Source organism: Phasianus colchicus, chromosome 1, assembly GCF_987193195.1.
Source record: "Phasianus colchicus chromosome 1, bPhaCol1.hap1.1, whole genome shotgun sequence".
Classification (NCBI taxonomy): Eukaryota; Metazoa; Chordata; class Aves; order Galliformes; family Phasianidae; genus Phasianus; species Phasianus colchicus.
The window spans coordinates 83,109,752-83,130,915 of NC_143436.1; the positions used below are offsets into that span (position 1 = coordinate 83,109,752).

General features: G+C 44.8%; 1 protein-coding gene and 1 long non-coding RNA gene across 4 annotated transcripts in view; both read left to right on the plus strand.

The window, feature by feature from the left end:
* IGSF11 (immunoglobulin superfamily member 11) overlaps positions 1 to 10,613 on the plus strand; it is a 124,336-nt gene extending 113,723 nt beyond the window's left edge. For all 3 annotated transcript variants that reach the window (XM_090150476.1, XM_090150478.1, XM_031613073.2), the window contains exons 2-7: positions 3,567 to 3,730; positions 4,577 to 4,784; positions 5,558 to 5,713; positions 6,673 to 6,795; positions 7,018 to 7,168; positions 7,857 to 10,613. In XM_090150476.1, coding sequence (XP_090006602.1) covers positions 3,567 to 3,730; positions 4,577 to 4,784; positions 5,558 to 5,713; positions 6,673 to 6,795; positions 7,018 to 7,168; positions 7,857 to 8,307 — 1,253 coding nt within the window. In that variant the 3' untranslated portion in view covers positions 8,308 to 10,613. The remainder of the gene's footprint in view (positions 1 to 3,566; positions 3,731 to 4,576; positions 4,785 to 5,557; positions 5,714 to 6,672; positions 6,796 to 7,017; positions 7,169 to 7,856) is intronic.
* Positions 10,614 to 13,221: 2,608 nt separating this feature from the next.
* On the plus strand, positions 13,222 to 20,701 carry LOC149919800 (uncharacterized). The gene is made up of 3 exons (XR_016463694.1): positions 13,222 to 15,142; positions 16,768 to 16,940; positions 19,156 to 20,701. It is a non-coding gene; the product is annotated as an uncharacterized LOC149919800 (long non-coding RNA).
* Positions 20,702 to 21,164: the final 463 nt, after the last annotated feature.

Consider the following 21,164-nt stretch of genomic DNA (forward strand, 5'->3'; position numbering starts at 1 on the left):
GTAATGGCCATCATAATCCAGCACTAAGCGAAGAAAGACCTGGTGATGACTGGTTCTTGTTGCCTCTCACAAATCATTAAATTTCTCTGAATGCTTAGAAAAGATCAAGATAATATACCTTGGCAAAAGGGGACCTTTTACAACATCCTTTGCTTGTTTTTTTTCTCACCTCTTACGTGTAATTTGACTTACTAGACTGGGCTGTATGTGTGTGCTTATATATATATATATATTTGCATTTATAGCTACCCAGGGGAATTTAAGCCTTCATTCCTTAGGCTATGCTGAAGAACCTTTATCCCGATACTTATGCTAAATTTGAAATCTCTTCCTCCCTCTCTCCCTTGCCTCTTTCCTTTTACATTAATGCAAAACCGCATTTTTGCAACTCCTAATTTTGAAGTGTTTAAATATGTAACGTTTGGTTCAGTTTTCCTCCTAGGTGTCTTCCTGGGCATAGTGGCTGATGTGTATGTGCCTTTGTGTGCAGCCACCTGTGTTTTGGGCCACGAGTATTGGTGTGGAAGGATGCTGTCACACAGATCCCTGCATAGATGGACAAGTGCACGTGTAACCACATTACATTTTCTAATAGTCTGAGCTGTAAAGAAAGACGCTGTAGCCCCTGAAGAGGATTTGATCTTTGCTCTTTTAGCTGTCTTCCTGGGAGAGGAGCTGTGCTGTAGTAATGCCCCTCCGGTGCTGTGTTAACGCACCAGCCTACCTCCCTGTTTATGCTGGTGGAAGAGGACATTGCCTGCATTTGGTCTCCTGCTTCCCCTGTCGCCTTGGTTAAGCGTACTTGTCAGAAGCGGTTGTGTATGTTTTCCCCAGCTGTAGCCCTGCAGGTGCCACTTAGCTTAACAAAATGAGTCCTTGTCTTTAAGTGCTGCCTGCCTTGTGTGCATCCTGGGCCAAAGAGCAGCTGACAGGCAAAGGCAAGTCTATGGAGCTGGCTTGCCCAATGCTTTAATAAGGCAGAGACAGAAGAGCGTGATGTGTTGCAAGAGCGCGCGTCTTGCGTGCCCAGCCTCAAAGCCATTCCTTGGAAGGAGAAATGGACAGAAACCTCAGCTGTTCCTTACTGCCCTTTCGCTCCATGGCATTCAGATTGAAAGGGTTGCTGTAGTGCTTTGAAAGGGTGGGAAAATTGCGGCGACTGAAGGGTGCTACAAGGCAAGAATAGAGCCCTGGAAGAGAAAAGGGTTCATAAGCAGATCTAGATATTCTCAAATGAATTGGCAGTGAATAAATTATGCATGCTCTATTTTAGTATTTTTATTATTCTGTTTGCAATCAACTAATCACAAATATTTGGAACACTGAAAGAGTGGTTAGGTATGAAAATCACATCGTCTTGGTGATTGAGTGATTGATGAAACTAAGCCTGCAGTACAAATTGTGAAATCAAACTTTTCCAGGATGTTTGCCATTACTGAATACTCACACTGAAGCATTATTCTTCCTGACTTACAAGAATTTGAATATATGAGTATTTCTTGGAGGGGAATAAGGTTTGGGGCTGAAGAACACATTTTGCTGTTCCAAATCCAATGAGAGGTTGAGGCCAGATCATAGGAAACATTTCATAAAATCTACAATGAAGGTGGCAGAAGAGCTTTCTGCTCCACCTTAGAAAGTTTAATCCAGTTAAATGTTCAATGTTTAGCACATGGATGGTGGCAGGAATGGATGTGTAGTTATGCCAGTATAACCTTCCACGTCAGGCTTGAAGACAAGAAGATCTCTTGTCAAACTAATATTCGTTAACAGATATCTCACATCAGGTCTACGGGCTACTGCAACCGCCTGGCCAGCCACAGTAAGGAACTCAAGAGCCCCAAACCACTCCCACTCTGTTGGCCACAGAAGCAACTGGAAGGCAGATGCCTTGTAATAAAGGTCATGTTTATTACTGGCCCTTCAAATTGTTTACTTCCGCTTACTGCTGACAGTCCTTCATAGGAGATTGATGGATTAAACTTTCACCAGCTGTTCTGCATCCAGGCACATCATTCTGACAGATTTTAGGACCCGAGCTAAATTGTTTCGCTAAGATTTTTCAAAGTGCTGCATATTTTTAAACATGTTCCAAGCTTGTGAGAAAAATCAGTCTTTAGTTTTTCCTGCCACATAAGGAACTCATGAATCAATTTAAAGTGGCGTTTTGTTTGGCTCTGTTTTAAAGCATTTCTGAGCTTCCCAGAACTACCTGCAACTTTAGAGGTAGTTGTCTGGGAAGAAGGAACATGTATAGGAGTTGGGAAGTGTGGAGGAGGTTATTGATGGTATGGAAGATCCCTGTGTATTGCAGCTCCAGAGCAGTCATTCCAAATCGAGGAACTCATCATAGGCTGCTCAAGTGCCAATAACTTTGGACTACACCCAGGTGTTAGCAATATTCTGATATTATCATAGAATCATAGAATGGCCTGGGTTGAAAAGGACCACAATGGTCGTCTATTTCAACCCCCCTGCTATGTGCAGGGTCACCAACCACCAGACCAGGCTGCCCAGAGCCACATCCAGCCTGGCCTTGAATGCCTCCAGGGATGGGGCATCCACAGCCTCCTTGGGCAACCTGTTTCAGTGCGTCACCACCCTCTGTGTGAAAAACTTCCTCCTAATATCTAACCTAAACCTCCCCTGTCTCATTTTGCCTTGAAGCTTGAAAGCTCCTTACCATCTCCTCCAGCAGTCTTCCACGTGCACTGGAGACAGCAAGCTAGCAAACTAGAAAAAAAAAGAAAAGAAAAAGAAAAAAGGAGATGTCATCTGGAGTCAGCATTTTGATTTTGTGCAAAAAAGTGCTTTAAAGAATTTTAGTGCTACTCAAAACACTGCAGCTTTGAGCTTCTGTACTGGAAAGCTGGGGCTCATCAGGCTTTGTGTCCCATCCACCCTGTGTGGAATGAAAAGAAGTGAATGGTGGAAATGCTGGAGTATGAAGGAGATTGGATCAGATCCTCTATAATCAATAGTCATTTTTCACTAGCTAGGAATAAATACGTGATCTGGAAAGATTTAGATTTTTAATCTTTTAAATTAAAAAATAACAGTTAAGTGTTTTTTCTGTCCATGTTGGACTTCATAAGGAAGAGAAGTTGGGTGAGAGCCGCATTTCTTCTTTAAATAATATGCATTCTCTCTTCTTACTCCTTGGTGAAGCCTTTCAGAGTGCATTTTCCTTTTCTGTTTCAGTGATGTTAAATATCATTAAGATTGATGAGTTTGAAAACATATTTCATTATCTCCTAAATACAGCTCTTACAGCTCTTTCCCTGTCTCCAAAACAAAGTCTGATGTTCTCTGAGGCTCTGAAATGAGAATACTCTTACTTAAAAGGAATGCCTAGCTGCATCTGCCTCTGGAAGATGTCTGCATGAGTGCAGCCTGATCTGTTGGGGGAGGAATATAACTCTTTAGCTTGAAGTAATATGTAAGGGACAGCTATGCAACAACAGAATGCTGCTGTCATAACCTGCATGTACATAGGGCCAACTGAAATGTTTGAATTGGGATTCCTTCTCCTGAAATGCTTGAACTGGGTCATCTTCTCTTTCCAGGCATGGTGTGTCCTCTGGAGGTGTCAGTCAGTTCAGGGAGCATTCAAGTTGCCCGAGGCCAGACAGCAGTATTGCCCTGCACCTTCACCACTAATGCTGCTCTCACTAACCTTAATGTCATATGGATGGTCACTCCTCTTTCTAACGCCAACCAGCCTGAACAGGTAGGTTTTTTCTCACTGGATTATGCATTTTCTTGGGCTTTTCCTTTTCTTCACCCTTTAAACACTGATCTACAAGTAGTCTGCCTCTTGCTTTTGCAAGGCCATTCTTACAAACGTTAGCAAATGAGAGCCTATCATGGTGGCACTAGAATCGTAACCTGAGAGCTGTTGGCCTGAATTCTATCCACATACGTAGAGGCCAGAAGAAATCCATTGCTCTGAAGTGGATCTACCTTGGGTCAGACTGCCTCCATAACATTTGTTGCTCAGCTGTGTGATTCAGTATCCTGCACTGAAGACAACTTTCTCCTCGGGGACCTGGCCTGAGTACAAACTGCTATCTAAGCTGCTGGGCTGACAGAAGGTGTACACACTCAAGGGTTGTATTGCCCAGTATTCAGTTTACTTTAGTGATCATCAGTGAGCAGTGTCAAATCATGGCAGGACGTTACTTGCTGACACCCAAAACGATTCTGTCCACCACCAGGTGGATGGTTTTGTGAAGTACTTACTGACCTGCAGAGAGTCTACCTCTCTACATTGGGTGTCCAGATGGGTAATGATTGTTATATGAAATAAGCTGGTATTACAAATCTAGTTATGCCAGAAGACTTGGGTATTTGGTCTATTCCCTTCATGAACATTTTTATTGGCATAATCTCTTTTGTAGAAAACACTTCTCATAGGATCAGTTTTTCTGGGTTGACTGTTGTATATTGATGTTTGGTTATTCAGAGAGCCTTTAAGAAATAATCCTTTTAGCTTTGGAAGCCCATATTTGCTTGCCCTTCTTCCTCCTTGCTCAGTCTGTTCGGAGTATTGTTTGAACTTTCCTTTCTTTTCCAGGTTATTCTCTACCAAGGAGGTCAGATCTTTGGTGGTGCACCCCAATTCTATGGGCGAGTGGGGTTTGCTGTGACAATGCCAACCACCAGTGCCTCCATCTTCATCAACAACACCCAGCTATCAGACACTGGCACATACCAGTGTTTGGTCAACAATCTTCCTGATAGAGGCAGCAGGAATATTGGAGTCATCGGACTCACTGTCTTGGGTGTGTTTATTGGGATTGTGGGGGAGGGGGGAGGAACTGGGGTATGGGAATCCTCTGTATGATAGTGTTCATAGCAGAAAAATATGGTGGTGTGTACATTGGATCCCGTGGACATACTGTGGTGAGGGTTGGTTGTGAGTATTGTGGGAGTATATAGGCACACACTCCTCATATGCAGATGTTGTATTAGACAGTTTTAAAATATGGTGGAGAGAAAGACGTGTGGTAAGTTTGTGATGTGGAGTTGCAAAGAAGCATGAATAAAGGGTGGGTGCATTTATGAGATCTAAGGTTATAACAGGCTTGTGCAACGGGAGAAAAGAATGGACTTTAGAGATTTGCTTCCTTCTCATAAAAGCAAGTAATATTGGATGTTATAGCGCAGAGTGTGTGCCATTATAGGCAATGAAAACAAAACCAAACCACAGGAAGTTCATTTTGCAGCCCTCTTAGTTGTTGCCACTCTTGCTGTCCCAAGAGTTGAAGTCTTCACCCTTTTTTTCTAGGGAATTGTTTAAGACAAGTGGGTGCTGGGTAAGCAGTTGTCATTACCTTGATGGGCTTTTCAGTCAGGAATCTTTGTCTATTGTCATCCCTCAAATCTCAATGGGTTCTTGTCTGCTACCTCCTTTCTGGGCTTTGTCTGCTTCTCATTCCACGTCAGCTCATGCCAGACTCCTTGATTTCCCCTGCAGTGTGTCCAGAAAGAGCCTGTACTCTACTGCTTGATTATTTTTCCTGATCTGCTGTCACTTTCCCCTCTTCTCTTGTAGTTCCTCCTTCCGCCCCACTTTGCAGAATCCAGGGGTCCTTGGAAGTGGGCAGCGATATCACACTGACCTGCAGCTCGGAAGAAGGCATCCCCCGGCCAACATACCTCTGGGAGAAACTGGACAATGTTCCCAAGTTGCCCCCAACTGCCACACAAGGTGCTTGTTCTGTTGATTATCCTCTTACTTCCCAGGTGGCAGCCTGGTCTTTCCTTTGTCTGAGCTGCCAGAGATGACATGGTTCTCTGAGTGTCTGCCATCACTTGCATGATCACTTGTTTGGAACGAAGATTCCTGGAGTGCTTGGAGGCTGTGTTGGACTAGGTACTCACCAGCAACCATTTAAAGTTTCATCTTATTTTGGTATGGAACAAATGTTCCCAGTTGAGGAATAAGGATCTTTTTGAATGGAAGCGAGAGAACATGGTTGCCAGATGTTTGCACGTCTGGAGATTTCAGCTGCCACCTCACATGCACAAGGCTCATAGATTGGAAAATAGAAGGGAGGCAGAATCATTCAATGAAAATCCTGCCAGCTTTTCACACTGAGTGTGTTGTGACTGGAGCTATCTTTCAGATCCATGTAAAAGCAAGGCTCTGATCAGATTGAATACTGCCCACACACTAAGTCTTATCCATGAGGTTTCTTAGCCTACATGTCCTGACCAAATGGAGACAACAGCACTTTTGTCCTTTGTCTTGCTGTATTTTCAAAATACACAAGAATTTTAGGTAATTCAGGAATGAGGAAAATTGGAAGAGCAAGGAGCAGGGAACTCAGGGATAGGAAAGTAGGGTGCTGCAGGGCAGAGCTCAATACAGCAGGTAGATCTGGGTATTGCGCGTCTCTTCTTTCCTCCTTTCCCTCGCATAGTAATATGAGCCCCAAGCTTTCATTTGCAGAAATTCATCTGTAAGAAAAAAAAGAAACATCTAGTGTAAGCTCCTTAAGACCTAATCTTGTGTGTGTGCACAATGCTTCCATCTCAGGGTTACTTCCTAATTTATTTATCTCTTAAGAGTCTCACACATCAATTCTCTATTTGCTGGATTTGCCTTTTCATGGTTTTCCTCAAGCCCGGGGGAGGGATTTAAATCCTTCTTTTCTCTCTAACTAGACCAAGTCCAGGGCACTGTCACTCTCCGAAATATCAGCACTGTGTCCTCAGGTCTTTACCAATGTGTGGCTTCAAATGCCATTGGAACCAGCACTTGCCTTCTGGACCTGCAAGTCGTTGCACGTAAGTATTTTGCCAAGGGAGACTTGGTCAACTGCTTCTGTCTTGTGACAGTAACACTTGTAACCATGTTTGCTGTGAACCAACTTATGCCTCTCTATCAGAAGATCGTTGTACCCTGGAATGGGGATACTGCCTTTCCCTGCTTCTAAGCTTCAAATGCTCACAGGTGGCCACAGCCCAGCCCTGATTTCTTCTTCATTCTGTGTTCACTCCTCCCCACAGCTCATCCCTGGAGTATCAGCCTGATTGCTGGAGCAGTGGCCACAGGTGCTGTTGTGCTTATTGTCTGCATTGTGTTGGTGGCCATAGCACTGTTCTACTGGAAAAATAAACACAAAGAAGAAGAAGAAGAGGAGATTCCCAATGAGATAAGGTAGGGGCCAGGGATCTGGAAACCCCCAGTCAGCCAGCAAGAGCAGTAGCTAGCAGGAAGGCAAGCAGAATCCCTACTTTTCATAATCCTTAGGTCTATTCCCTGGGGTAATGGAAGGCCTCCATATTTGTCCAAAAATAGCAGAAGCAAATGAAGAATGGCTTCTACAGATTTTTCTTTCTGAAGTGCCTTTATTGGGAGCTTCAACTTAGCACTGTAGGTTAGCTACACACTCTGTAGGAGAGTGACTATACATGTGGTGGGGATCTGGACCAATAGTATCAGACAGTAATAACTAAAAAGCTCTGTAGGTACAGCTGTGATGTTCTCTGGTGTTACAAACAGCATGTTTCCCTCTGGTAGCTTTCTGAAGCTTCCCTGAGGATCAATTCATTGGCTGTACGAGTATAGCTGTACTGACTGGCTGTGACAGCCACTGGTTTGGTCCACTGCAAACCTGAGTATGCTTTGCTTCCCTCAGTGATAGGCACATGAAGCAATTAATGTGTACAGAAGTGGGTCCTGTAAAAAGGGATGAGTGAACAGGCCAAGGAGTAAAGCCAGTTCATGTTGGTGCTGTCCTTGACCTTATATTGATGATATTGCCTCCAGTGGGGTGTAGTGATGAGAATTTGCCGAAGCAAAGCAGCATCCTTCCCGTGCCCTCACATTGCTCTCTCTTTCCCAGGGAGGATGACCTGCCACCCAAATGCTCCTCCACCACCAAGACATTCCACGCTGATGCGTCCTCATCGGAGAACGACACCCTCACTTCCTCCAACACCTACAACAGCCGCTATTGGAATGATCCCAAGGCCAATCACGCCACAGACTCCTTCACCCGCTTCAGCAACAGTAATGATGCCCGCCAGCCACCCTTCTCCCGCTCGGGGAGCACAAGTGCTCGCCCTGTCTATGCCAATGGTGGCCACCCCTCCCCAGCTGCCCCTAAGACGCTGGTGGTGACAGCCAGCACAGCACCATCCCCACAGGAGGTGGCCCGGAGCAACGGCTCAGTCAGCAGGAAGCCTCGGCTTCCGCACACCCGCTCCTATGCTGTCAGCCAGGCCACACTGGAGCGGATTGGGGCTGTTCCTGTCATGGTGCCCGCCCAGAGCCGGGCTGGCTCACTTGTGTAGGGGCACGCTGGTAGCTGAGAGCTGAGCAAGGGCCTTGCGTACCAGGGGAGCGAAGACATGGCTGAGAGACCCTACTCCTTCCTGAAAGGCAATGAGGTGGGCCTCCCAAGGCCGCTGCCAGCCACTGGGGCAGCTCCAGCCATGATGCAGTGCCCCCCAGCTGTCAGGGCTCCACCAAGGACGCCACAGATGTGCCAAGGCCACAGGGCATTGGGAGCCCTCCCTGGCTGCTGGGCCCTGGCTGGGACCCCCTCCCAGCCTAGCCTCAGGGCTTTCGCTTTTGTTTCCAGTTTGTTTTGTTGGGGGTCATTTCTGTTCACTTGGGTCCTTCAGGGAGGTTTGGGAAGATATATATATATATTTTTCTGTTGTTATTGCTGTTTTATTTCTAAGAGGACAACAACCAGTGTGGGACAGGGAAGGCTAAGAGGGGAGGTGTGCCAGGCAAGGTACATCTTGTCATGGAGGCTGTGACCCCCTCTCTGCCTCCTTGGCCCTACTGCTAGATGAAGAAGATTGTTGGGATGGGGACAGCCACGAAGAGGCACCAGCCAAACTGGAGGTGCAAGTTGGCAGCACAGCTACCAGTCAAACCAAGGGGAAGGCTGGGCAAGGATGTGGGCCAGGGAGTGTTTCTCTTTATTTATTTTTTTGCTGTTTTTCCCCTCAATTCTGACACACACATACACACACACACACACACACTCATGCACACACAGATACTCCTCGGGCTGGGTGCTTTTCAGCTGCTGCCAGAGCCCTGTTCGTGGCTGTGGATTGTGCTGCTGTCTGGGCCTCTGTCCCTGAGAAGCTCCATGCAAAGGAAGGGCACATTGCTGGTACAGGTCCCATGGGTTTTATTTGGTGTTGCTGGGGTTATTCTGGAGGCAGAGTCCTGAGCAGAGCCTGCTACACCTAGGCTGCTCTTATGTGGAGTGAGGGGCTTCAGACCTCACAGCTCTGGTGTTTGCATGGTGGGTTTTCCTTACTGGACTACCTAGAGGGCTTCCCTGCGCAGCAGGGCACGTTTGCTTGGGGCCCTCACACAGAGGCACCATAGTTTTCGTTTCCTCTCTCCCACACGTACAAACTTCCCAGATGCTGAGTTTGGCAGGGTTTATTTCCAAATCCTTTTCCTTAAAAAGAGTGAAAGCAGGGACTCAGTGGAGGATGTAATTCTGTGGAAGCCCATGTGCTGTTGCTCTGCCTCCCCTACTCCTCCACTGGTACTTATGGCACCTGCTGATGGCCCTGCCATCCCCTTATAGCCAGGGGGTGACTATGGCTGGCACCTGTCCTTTTATTTCTTCTATTGCAACTAAATAGCCTTAATCAAAGCCAACAGTTGAAACTGCTCAAGGGACCTGATGCCGTTGGAGGGACAGACTAAGGACTTGGACTTTTCCTCCTGAGAGAGCCCTGGCTCAGCAGAGCCATGCCTGGGTGGGTATCCCCAACCTCCTGTGTAACACCAAGCCTTGCACATATAAAGGCAGCGGTGACCTCCAGAAGTACAAGCGACCTCCCACATCAGATCTGCTCTTGGAAAAAGCAATGTGAGTGCTCGCAGGTAAATTTCTGTATCTCTCATGTTGAAAAAAGGATCTTGTTAAGCCAAGAGACTTCCTCATCCCCTTTTCCTTGTCCTGACACAGCTTTACTTTCCTTAGCAGTGCACAAACCTTGGGCAGCGCCTTCTGCCTGAGCTGTACCTTTCAAATGCAAGCACATGCTCTGAGAAGGAGGAGAGTTGAAAGTTGGGTTCTCACATGAACACACTTGCTTTTGGGGAGATTGTGAGCACCTGGGCAGCAGTATGCTTGAAACTTGGCTGAGATTTTGTGCCTTCTTTGCTTAAAATAAAGAAAAAAAAGAGAAAAAGAAAAAAAAAAAAAGAAAAAAAAAATCCAGCCTCCCTTCCTTCCCTATCCTTCCTTCCCTTCCTTCCCTATACAACTCCATCCAAGAATGAGTACAGACCGCAGCGGTGGCACAGACAGGGAGTTGCTGTGTATACACACATTTCAGAGGAGCAGTCCTCTTCCCTACCTCTCTTTGCTGCTGCATAGTAGGACTGACTGGGGGAAGAAGGGTTGCTTTTGAAACCCTGATGTGGGAAGGGAAGAAAAAGCATTCAAAGAAAAGCCCATACACATTCTCTCTGCTTTGGAAACAATCCCTGTGTGACATTTACAGTAACACTGCCCTCAGCAGGCCCTCTCCTCTAGTGGGAAAGCTCTTCTTGTTCCTACCTTCCATGAGACTGTTCGCTCCTCTTTCTTTGTTCTTTCTAATTGTATAAAATTCAATAAAACTTTATTCATATAAAAAAGAAGTTTTTACCGCTTGCTGCTGCTTTCCCTTTCCCCTAATTCTGTAGCTACAAAGAATTTGGCTGTTGGTACTCAGTGACCATGCAACCGTGACCTGACTCTTCTTAGGACAGCTATTGCACCCTGCTGTTACAGCCTTGTTTTGCTCATTCATAATATTGACACCTTGCCCTTGAAGGTACCATTTCCCAGGCTTCAAGATCTCTGCTTCCCTAGACAAAGGTGAGTTCTATTTTTTGTCATTCAGGGGATGGGGAACCTTTGTACTGCTTTGAGTGATAGAGGAAAATGTTGTAAAAATGTTGTAAAAAAATACCTTTTGTCACGTTAGTTTTCCAGTCTGAAATATGGCATGTTCAACTCTGATGCAAAGTCTAAGGCAGTCACCAGGAAGGCCCTCTCTGACTTTCGTGGGCTTCTGAATATATTTGATAGGGGGAAACTATCAGGAAGTTAACTAATGTTCTGAGTGCCATGAGTAGAGCATTCACACTTCCAGGGCATAAGGGGATTGGGAAGCACATACCTTTGGTATCAACAGCTGCTAGCAGAAGGTTGTTACTAGGCCAGTCTGATATTTTGCCATTTTTTCATCTATGCATTTTTTCCTCCCTGTTTCATTTTCCTTTCTACTTCTCTAAACTCCTCAGATACTTTGAGAATGATTATTAAAACTAGAAAACTACAGATCCAACAGCAGTGCTAATTCAGCCCTGCTGCACACACAGCTTGTTCTCATTCCATGGTATTTTTCAACACCTAATTTAAAATACTCCTTTGAATGTATTTTCAGCTGTTGGCTTTACAGTAGCTGAGATGACTGCATTGCCATTTTGGGAAAGTTGCTATAGGAATCTTAATGTTTGCATTTTTCATCTTTTGATTGTGCAACCTTGATGTGACATTAATTGTGTCTTTGCATTTTATTCCCATGATAGTCCTGTCAGTATTCTGCTCTCCTATCCATTTCTTGCCACTGGCTTGCCCTTCACATCATTTTTCTGCGCATCCCTGTCTATTGATCTATAGCAGAATTTCCCAAGATACAGGACAGCTTACTATGTTTGTGCAGCACCTACTGTGCTGGTGTTTTAGCTATAAGTTGTACCAAATGAGGCATTGCTGTAATACAGATTTCTACCTAAAAATAATACCGGTTAGAGGTCTTGATATTGAGTGGCTATCATTAAAAACAAGCAAAGGCTCAAGCTATTAAGTGGAAGTCCCTACTGAAATGCTTGAGTTTTCCAGCAGCCTTCAACCACAGCTGTGTGGTGGGGATTGCCCCCCATTGTGAATGCCACAATGATGATGTTACTTGATGATGTTACCCATCAGTCAGATTACCTTCCATCAAAGACTGTTAGAAGGAAATGTGTTCTAACACAAGGAATAATGGTACTTTTAAGTGTTGAGAAAGAGAACACAGAGCCACAAGAGGATGTCTTACACTTCAGCAGTGGACATCTTTCTAGAGGTTGGTGGAGATGAGAGCTCTATTTCAAAAATCTGGGAAACCTGGTCTGAAGATAGCCAGGATTTTTTTCAACTAGCGCAGCTTTTAGACTTGGATCTGCTGATTCATCTGAACTAAAAAAAAACTTGCCCACATGCATGCACTTCAGCAAACTCTTGCCAGAATGCAGACAAGTTTCCAGTAGGAGACAGTCTGCCAGATGGCGTCCTGAAGACTGAGTGGCTACCTGTGAGGACCTGGGGTGCTCAGAAGATCGAGCCTCCTTATGTCACGATTTAGGTCTTGGTGAAAAGCACCTCAAGCCAGGATAGCCTCAGAATGACACAGAAGACTGATGTGACTGGGTGATCCATTTGGTGCTGAGCAGGGGAAATCAAACTGAAATGTTTTGATCCTTATCTACCCCCCCAAAACTGGAAAAGATAGTGGGGGAATTTTCATGATAAATTTCTATTTTCATCCAACACAGTGATAAGCTTTTGGAAATGAGTGGATTTCTCTTGGAAGCAACATTCTGCATCTCAGCTTGCTCTTGTTCAGGTACACGAGTACCTTTCTGTGTCTGTACTCTACCAGGAATTAGAGTGTGCATATGTGTGCCATAAACTGAGTGAGCCCAAAATGGTTTCGCAGATTCACTTAAAATAGTCTTGAACATTTCTAAGACGGAGCAGGGAAGACTGGGAAAACAGGTACCTTGCACCTGTTAACTTCAGAGCAAACCCAAGAGAAAGATAATACATGACAAGAGCTTTTGGCCTGTGAGTGGGGAATACTGTTCTTTGGGCAGAACTCAGTAGACTTTTGTTTTCCCAAATCCAGGACTCTGGCATGTTTTCTTTGATGAATTTCTCTGACAGCAACTGCTAATAAAGCACTTTTCACTCCCCTATGGTAGAGACTCCCTGGCTTTAGGCTGCACTGACTATATGTAGAAATGGGACCAGACTCCTACTAAACCTCCTAATGCCTTTTCTGCTAGTTCTTTTTTCCTGATTTTTTTCCCTTCCTCCTGCTTCCTCTGTAGCATGTTTGAATGAGAAATTGGGTTGGCAGGAAGTTTAATCTATCTATGTTAAAAACACACACACAAAACCCCCCACCAAAATCCCGAAACAAATAGCAGCAAAGAAGAGAGGAGATTAAGACGCAGCTTGCATGGATGGCTGGCAAGCAATTCTTTAGCAGTGGATGTGGCCTGGATCAGCTTCTGGATTTGGACTTACTAAAATATGTTTGTAAAGGGGATGATGACTTGCCTCCTGTTGATATACTTACATGGGAAAACTGGTGTGGTGCACACAGAGAAACATTGGCTGAAGGGCTTGATACAACAAAACCCAGAGGTTCTGTTCTTTTGCTCACCTGTATTAAAACCCACTGTCTGGTAGAAGGGCTAAGCTACACAGCCTGGCTGCCAGCTTCCTGTATACTATCAATAACTGCAGAAATTCTCTCACTGCTGTTTTTCTCTTAGGTTCTCAAAGCACTTTGACAAGACAAGTCAGCAGGTCATGTGGACATGTGAGACGTGGGAACGGATGTGCAATAGGGTTGCAGCAGCAGAACTTTAAGCTGTGGCAGTTTCTAAGATTGTTCAGGAGCCTAGAGACTTTTTTTTCTAGTGCACTGCCCCATTGGCACAGCACTTCCACTCCTCCACTCCTGATCTTCTCCTGTCTCCAGTGACAGAGGCTTGTGGGGAAGGCTTGTACGTCCCCCTGCCCCACATGAAAGACCACCAAAGGCTAGGATTAGCTCAGTAGAGAAGCCAGTGTAGCATTAGTCTCTCAAAGATAAGATACATGTTTCAGGATATAAAATATTACAGAATGTGCACTGAACATCATTAGCACTTCTTCCTTTGGCTTGATTTGCTGCTGGAACAAATATGCCCAAACCAAACAGTGCCTTTTGTGATACAAACTACAGAAATGGGTAAACAGGGTGAACACACAGACCTCCACCTGGGAGAGACCTGGGGCTCCCTCTTGGCTGTGCTTTCCCAGTGGCTGCAAAACAGCCTTTTCCTGCTGTCTGTGAAGGCGGTCTCTGTCTTCATGATTTTCTTTGCTTCTCTTTGTTGTTTGTGGATGAATCCTCCACACACCCATCCATGCTCAGGGACACCAAATGAGGATGAACGCGGACATGACCATAAAGTGTGTGAACACTTCATACCTGAGCTCAGCCTTGTTCATCTAAAGCACGCGTCTCATTTGTGTCCCAGGCTAACCTGTTGCACATCTCTCAAATAATGATGGATTTTGCTGCCCTTCCTGGCCCTCCACAAGGTGCTGTCTGGTCTAGGGAAAGCTGGTTCCTTCTGAGAAAGTAAACAGGGAGGTCTGGGATTATTGCCCGAAGAGCCTTGTCCAAACACGAGGCATTTACTCACACTCTCCAGATTCGGGTCACAAAGCTCGCCTTTTTTTGGCGGCTCTGCGATGACATCCTCTGGAGGGATGAAGAACTACATCTACTCCTATTGCCCACTTGTTACAGCTTGGTTGCACCTCCTTACTAGCTTGTAGGTAGGTTTTTTTTTTCTTTGTGGTCCTGCAAAAAAACAGTGCTCTGTTCCTGAAGCATGAGTGCCTTTTCTCTCTCTCTCTCTTATTTTTTTTTTTTCTTCCCACCAACGAGTGTCATTTAGCATCTGCTCATTGTACTGTGCTGTCTGTTATGCAGTGGTGGGGAGGCTTGAGCACTTTGCTCACATCTTAGGAGCAACTAGTTTACCCACAGCTGTCTCTAGCATCCCAGCTCCTCTTCTTGCTATGATGCTCTATGACTCAAAGGCATAGGGAATGGGCTGGAATATGTGTGAGGCTGGGGAACAGATGGGTCACAAATAGTGTAGGAACTCCTGTGCCTTTATGACATTTCTTGTGGACCCACAGCTGACTTAAATATGTCCTTCTTCACTGCTGTTGAAGTTGAGAGCAGCTGCCTGGTTGATATTTTTCTACCTTCTCCACACTAGAGCAGTGCTTCAGAGCCTGGGATAGGATGCAAAGGAAAAGCAAGTGCAAACTAAGTCTTATTTGACTGCCATCTATCCCTGGGGAACCTCAGTGACCTTGTGAAACCAGCTCTCATGTTCGTGCTCAGCAATGTGCCCAGATTAGTTGCAACATCAATAGTTTGGGTTTGGATCTGATAGCAATGTATGTGCTTAGAAAAGCTTGATGAGGTTTTTCTTCAGAAGACAAGGTGGTTATATGCTAACCACCAAAGTTTGATTTTCTTTTCAGTGGTGTGTGGATCAAAAATAGAAAATAAGACTCTAACAGATTTTGGATATGGCTGTTTCCAAAACATTTCATATTACACAGGGCCATCTCCAGACCTTGGTGATGGACTTCTGGAATATCAGAAATCACAGCCTCATTTCACATCATGATATGAACACAGTCACAGCTCTAAGAGCAGCTACTCAACAAATGGTGTTCGTCTTTGAGATGTGTTTTATAATCAGGATTTTTGTGTCATGATCTCATTTCTGTTCTTGTCAGTCAAGTCAAGAACATCCAACCCATGGGGCTCTTCTGATATATTTTCAACTGGACTTTACCATAAACATTGTGCTCCCATCTGTTCCCAGCACATACCGGATATACAATAGGTCTAACCTTTCTTTCAGCTGATGTGAAGCTCCTCAGCCACTGGCTGGGAGGGAGCTGCAGTGCCTGACAGCTCTGTCATATTTCTGAGCAGGGAGTTTGAGGTTTGCATGGAAATGGATCACATCAGTCTCCGGTAATTTTAAATTATATTTGCTGGCCCCAATGGATTCATGGGCTGTAGATTTTTGTTTTGGTTTATATTGTTTTATATTTGTTTTATATTACAAAGGTTTTTGGAAGTTTATCAGTGACTGTCTTTTAGATGTAATGGCCTTGCACTTTTGCATCATATTTTAGCTATCATAAATTTCTGTCTTGGCATTAGGTTTGTATTACTCTGAGCTGTTGGAAAGCAGCTCTTATACAAATACAACTATTACACAAGTTACTAGTTAGAGAACATGGGTACTAGGTGCTAGGCTATTTAGTAAATGATTGCTACGATTGTTCCTAACATATTAATGTCTTTTAGAATCTTTTTGTTGTTCATTTAAATCTTCTGGTGGCGTTTCTGCTTCTCAGTTATACTTATTAAGCAGAAAGAGTATCCCTTTTCTTAATAACAGATTATCTGTAACACTTGTAACTGTCCAAGTCTATTGAAATCACTGGAATAGCTCCTGTCCTGCACACCTCCTTGTCTTCAGCAGCAGTAGGATCAGGGACAAGATTAAACCATGATGTGGCTTAGAGAACTAATGAGAAACTTCTGTTTCTTCGTGTCCATCTGAGAGAGGAAAACTGATTGAGTTAACTTGGGGCAAAACCTAATGTGTGCGTTTAGGATTTAGAAAAGTGTGGTTCTACTCAGCTGAAATGGATAAAGGGAGTGTTAAATTAACATGCAGCAAGGATGTTTGTAGGCCAGCTGATGTTAAAACCATTAAGCATCTTCACCTAGTGAAGTCTTTGGCCAAGTTATATTCACCATCCAGTCACATCTTAGCCACTAGAGAGTTAACTTCAAATTCCTTTTTGAGCTTAAATGCAAATGTTCTTTAAATGATTCTTTACTTTGTAGGTATGTGATTTATATCTGTTAAGGGAAGGAAATTACTCAAGAGGATTGAAAAAAAGCACACTAAATGAAGATAAATACACTGGGTGCTTATGATCCAGTGAATGTGCTGCAGAGGTTCAAGTCAGAGCTGGGCTTTGCTCTCAGATTGCCACTGAATTGCTGCATGACACGAGGTGAGTCAGGGATACAGACAAACATCTTGGGATCCACAGCTGGGTGCTTGGAGTGCATGTCAAGGACAGACCTGCTGCTGAACATAGGAGTCTGAGAATGAAAACATTATCTTTGAATACAGTCTCTGAAACTTCTGTTCCCCACATGGAAAATTGGTATGATCATAAAGAATACACTTTAGATGGACATCAAAACATGGCTGACTAGGCACGGAGATAGAAAGAAATGCTTCCAATACTGTTTCTGACTGAGTAACTTGTGAGAGTTTTGCTTCTGAAGGATTATCTACATCACTCTTAGTATGTACCTTGTCAGTCTTGGATGTTAACTTCGCTATATGCTGCAGAGAATATACAGATCTCTGTCCCTTGCATTTAGTTATTTATAACTAGAGACAGGATTTTCTCTGTTGGAGTTGCAGCAATTTGAAGCAAGTGATCAGCCACTAGCCAACTAGTTCCTCCTGGTTGCAGGAAGGAAAGGATGGCTTTCTAGGTAGGAAAGCCATCAAGGGTTGATTTTATTCAGCATCAAGCAAACTCAGGCCCTGGGGCTGATTTCTAAGCAAAGGAGAGATGTGTATTACTCTCATGAGCAGAATCATGGTTGGTGTACATGTGGCAAGGAGTCTTCTCACTCCCAGCTATGGCTGAGGGCTCCCAGTTATCCCCAGTGCTATCCTCAGGCCTGGGTGAAAAGACAACCCTTTTTACTAATTGGAAAAAAGAAGGAAGTAGGGGGTTTCATGCTTTTGGTACTCATGGTAGGAAACAGAGAGCCTTAGCTGCCATATCCCTGAGCCAGGGCAGGTCTTTTTTATAAATCCAGACTTTGCAGATGGATATGCCATATATCTGCATGCTGGCTGAACATTCAAGACAGTGCCTGAAGCCTTCCAAGCCAAGACCCAGGCACTTGGATTGAAGCAGACCTCTCAGGCTCCTGTTTTCTGTTTCAGATCAGGAAAATTCCCCCACGGCCTACATATGTTGCCTTGAAACGTGGACAAACCATTGGGTTTTTTGAGCAGGAGGTGGGATTTTAACATTTGCCCTACTGACTGAAGGAGCACTGCTGCTCTGTGGACTGGCACGAAAGCCACTCTTCCCTGTAAGCTGGTATCGGGCCTTGTCCACACTGTGCTGTGGTACAGCTTTCTTTGCGGACATAAGGTAGGAGCACCAGATCTGTCACATAGGCCACTCCTGACAGGGCAACTGCAGCATTAACAGCTCAGAGTCAGCTGCATCTTCCTCTGATTGTCTTTCCTCATAGGCTTCATCCCCAAGGTGGCTGTCCTTTCAAGACAAGTCCCAAAGGCACAGAGTCCTTCTCCCTCAGCCTCCTGCTCTCAGCCTGGGCCTCTTTCTTTTCCTCATGTCCCAGCCTCTCAGGTCCTTCAGGCCCCCAGCGCACCCCACCGGCTCTTTATATACAGTTATCTTGCCTCACTCTCTGGCTTTCTCCTCTATGGTTTCTTCTTGTCCTCTCTGTGGGCTTTCACTCATCCTTTCTCCCTTTTCTGCCCCATTCCAGTTACCTCTGGCTCTTTCAGTTTTCCCAGCCTTGTGATGAGGCCCTGATGTGAGGCCCTTAGGACATCCAGGTTTGCTGGCAGGCTGTGAAAGTGGAAGATCAAACGTCTTCACCAGCATCTGTCTCTGTTCATTTGCCCTGCCTTTAAGGTGCAGAGCTTATGCGTGAATAGTGAGAACAACCCCTGATATCTCAAATCATGAGAGAATATACATTCATCTTTACCCACCCCTCCTCTACAGAAATGTAAATGAAGATACAAGCAGTTCTGAAGGGGAGTAAGGAAAGGAGTAATGAAAGTTGCCAGCTCCTCAGTAGCCAAGCAAGCCTAGCAGGGAGGTCAGATAGGCTGTGTAGATAAGTTGTGTGTCTGCAGAGGGGATTGCTCCTACATCCAGAGTGAGGTGTACTGGCAGGAGCCAGTGTTGGTGAGAAGCTGGCTGTGGTGCTATGCCACTATGTCTCTGGTTCTGCAAATGTAGCAGCTTCAGTGATCAGCGCATCCCCGTATTGCAGGGCATTGAAACAAGAGCTTGATGTTCAGCTGCCAGGTGGAGCCAGCAGTGGCCGTGGTTTGGAAAACAACGAAAACTTATTTGGACAGAAAATAAATCTCAGTGACAGGGAATAAATAGAAAGCACGGAGTCGTCATTTTTAATAGACTCTTTTTTCTCCAGACCGTGACTGCACGTAAAGCAGCCAGGGCCGTCGGGGGGCAGCAGCAGCAAGCGCTTGGAAAGCTGCAATCCCAGAAACCTTCCAGCATCCTCCTTCTGACTGACAGAGCGCTGCACCTCATCTTCGGGACCCGGCATCTTTCCAAATCCCAGTCGCAGCGGGCTGCGTGGCAGTGACACTTCAACATGCAGCATATGCATCTCATTTCCCTATTCACTGGGCTATTTGTAAACCTAATTTAAGCTAAATCTCTCCCTACTCTTACCGTTTTACATAGCTCTGAAGGAGAGTGTGGGAGGGGAAAATAAAACGAGGAGTTGCCAGCAACGCACCTCTTCTTCTCTTCCTTCCATTCTAGAGGTGTAGCTTGGTAATCATTTCTCTGCAGCATGGGAAGGGCCCGGCACCCTTTATTCATACAAGCTTGTGTGCAACTTTCATGTCTTCTGGGGCCAGTATTCAGAAAGAAGAACTCCTCTGGGTTCTCCGGGAATGAAGGGAGGAGGGTGAATGGCAAATGTTGTTTTGGCTGGAATCCATTACCCTCCTGCTCCCTCATGAAGAAGGGACTGTCTGCTTGCACGTTGCTTTCTTTTTGCTTAAAAATAGAAGCAATGGTCCACACCCCTCCCAGGGTGTCCCAACAAGTGAAAAAAAGAAAAAAACCAAACACCCTGAAATTCAATTAAATTCTACAGATAGAAAAGCAAATTACTTCACATCCATAAATTCCTACTGAAGTAGTTTTAAGCAGCTCCAGGATTTTCCCTCTCATTCCTCCCTGCTGTGATGCAGCTCTGCTGTTCCCCATTGAACAGCTGCTGCTGCAAACCAAAGGAGGGTTTCATCTCTGTCCTATGCAAAGCACTGCTTAGTTTTTCTCTTCGCTGCTTTTTTGTTTGTTTCTTATCCTGATAAAGTGGGAGGAACTTTTAAAGATAGAAAAAGACTACATTGATCATTCCCAGGAGTTCAGAGCCTACTTTCCTGAAGAACAGTGACAGAGAATGAGTGGGCACGTCATACATTCCTTTGTAGATTTCTGTTTGGTAGAGCACATGCATTTGGAGGAGCAGAGGAACACTTGGAGACTTCTGAGATAAGACCTTGGAGAGCCCATTCTTGCAAAGGGAGACATTTAGTGAACAGAAGGTGTTGTATTAGGCGACAACGGATCACAGACATAACTTTGGCTGCAGGACCCATTGGAAGTTAAAGAGTTAGAGACTCGGGAGTCTTCAGCAAAGGTGCTGTGTGAAGGGCTGAGGGAAGACAGGTGCAAAGAAGTGGGTGAAAGATAAGCTGTCTGGGTAAGGATTAAATGATTTTAAATAGTCTACAGAGGGCAGAGATCTGGGGAAGAAAAAGTTTGGAGATGTTTTGAGCAGTGTTGAAGAGGGAGCAGTGTTTTGAATAGACTGAAGCTCAACAGATTTCATGGTCAGAGCTCAAGGTAATGTAGGTCCAAAGAAGGTTTTGTTATCACGTATACATTCTGGAGGCTCTGTGACTGTGGTTTTCTCATAAAAGGGCTACAGATGCCTTTCAAATGGCGCTCTGGAGACATATATATAACTATAACTCATCTTGTACTATACCTCTGTCAAAATTGTCAAAATAATAAAGTTGGTATAAAGTTCATATGAAATTTCTGTGAAATATTTTCACAGCCAAAGTGTGCTCTTATTAGGAATGAGTAGAAATATTTCTCATTGCAAAATGAAAATCTTTCAGGTTTGGCAGTTGTTTACTGGCTTTGGGTAGTTGTTTTTACTTTTTCCTCCTTCCTCCTTCTCCTCACCACTTTGTTTAGTTTCTTCTGGCCTTAAGTTTCTCAAAATGAAGTCAATGTTTTCTTCGACTGGGGAAATTTACCATTCTCTCCCAATGATTCGATATGAAATCTCGACTGGGAAGGCCATTATATTTACTCCTGTGTCATGAAGTGGCTACATGGAGCAATTACAACCTCAGAAATAAGAAAATAAGCCCTTGTGATGTTACACAA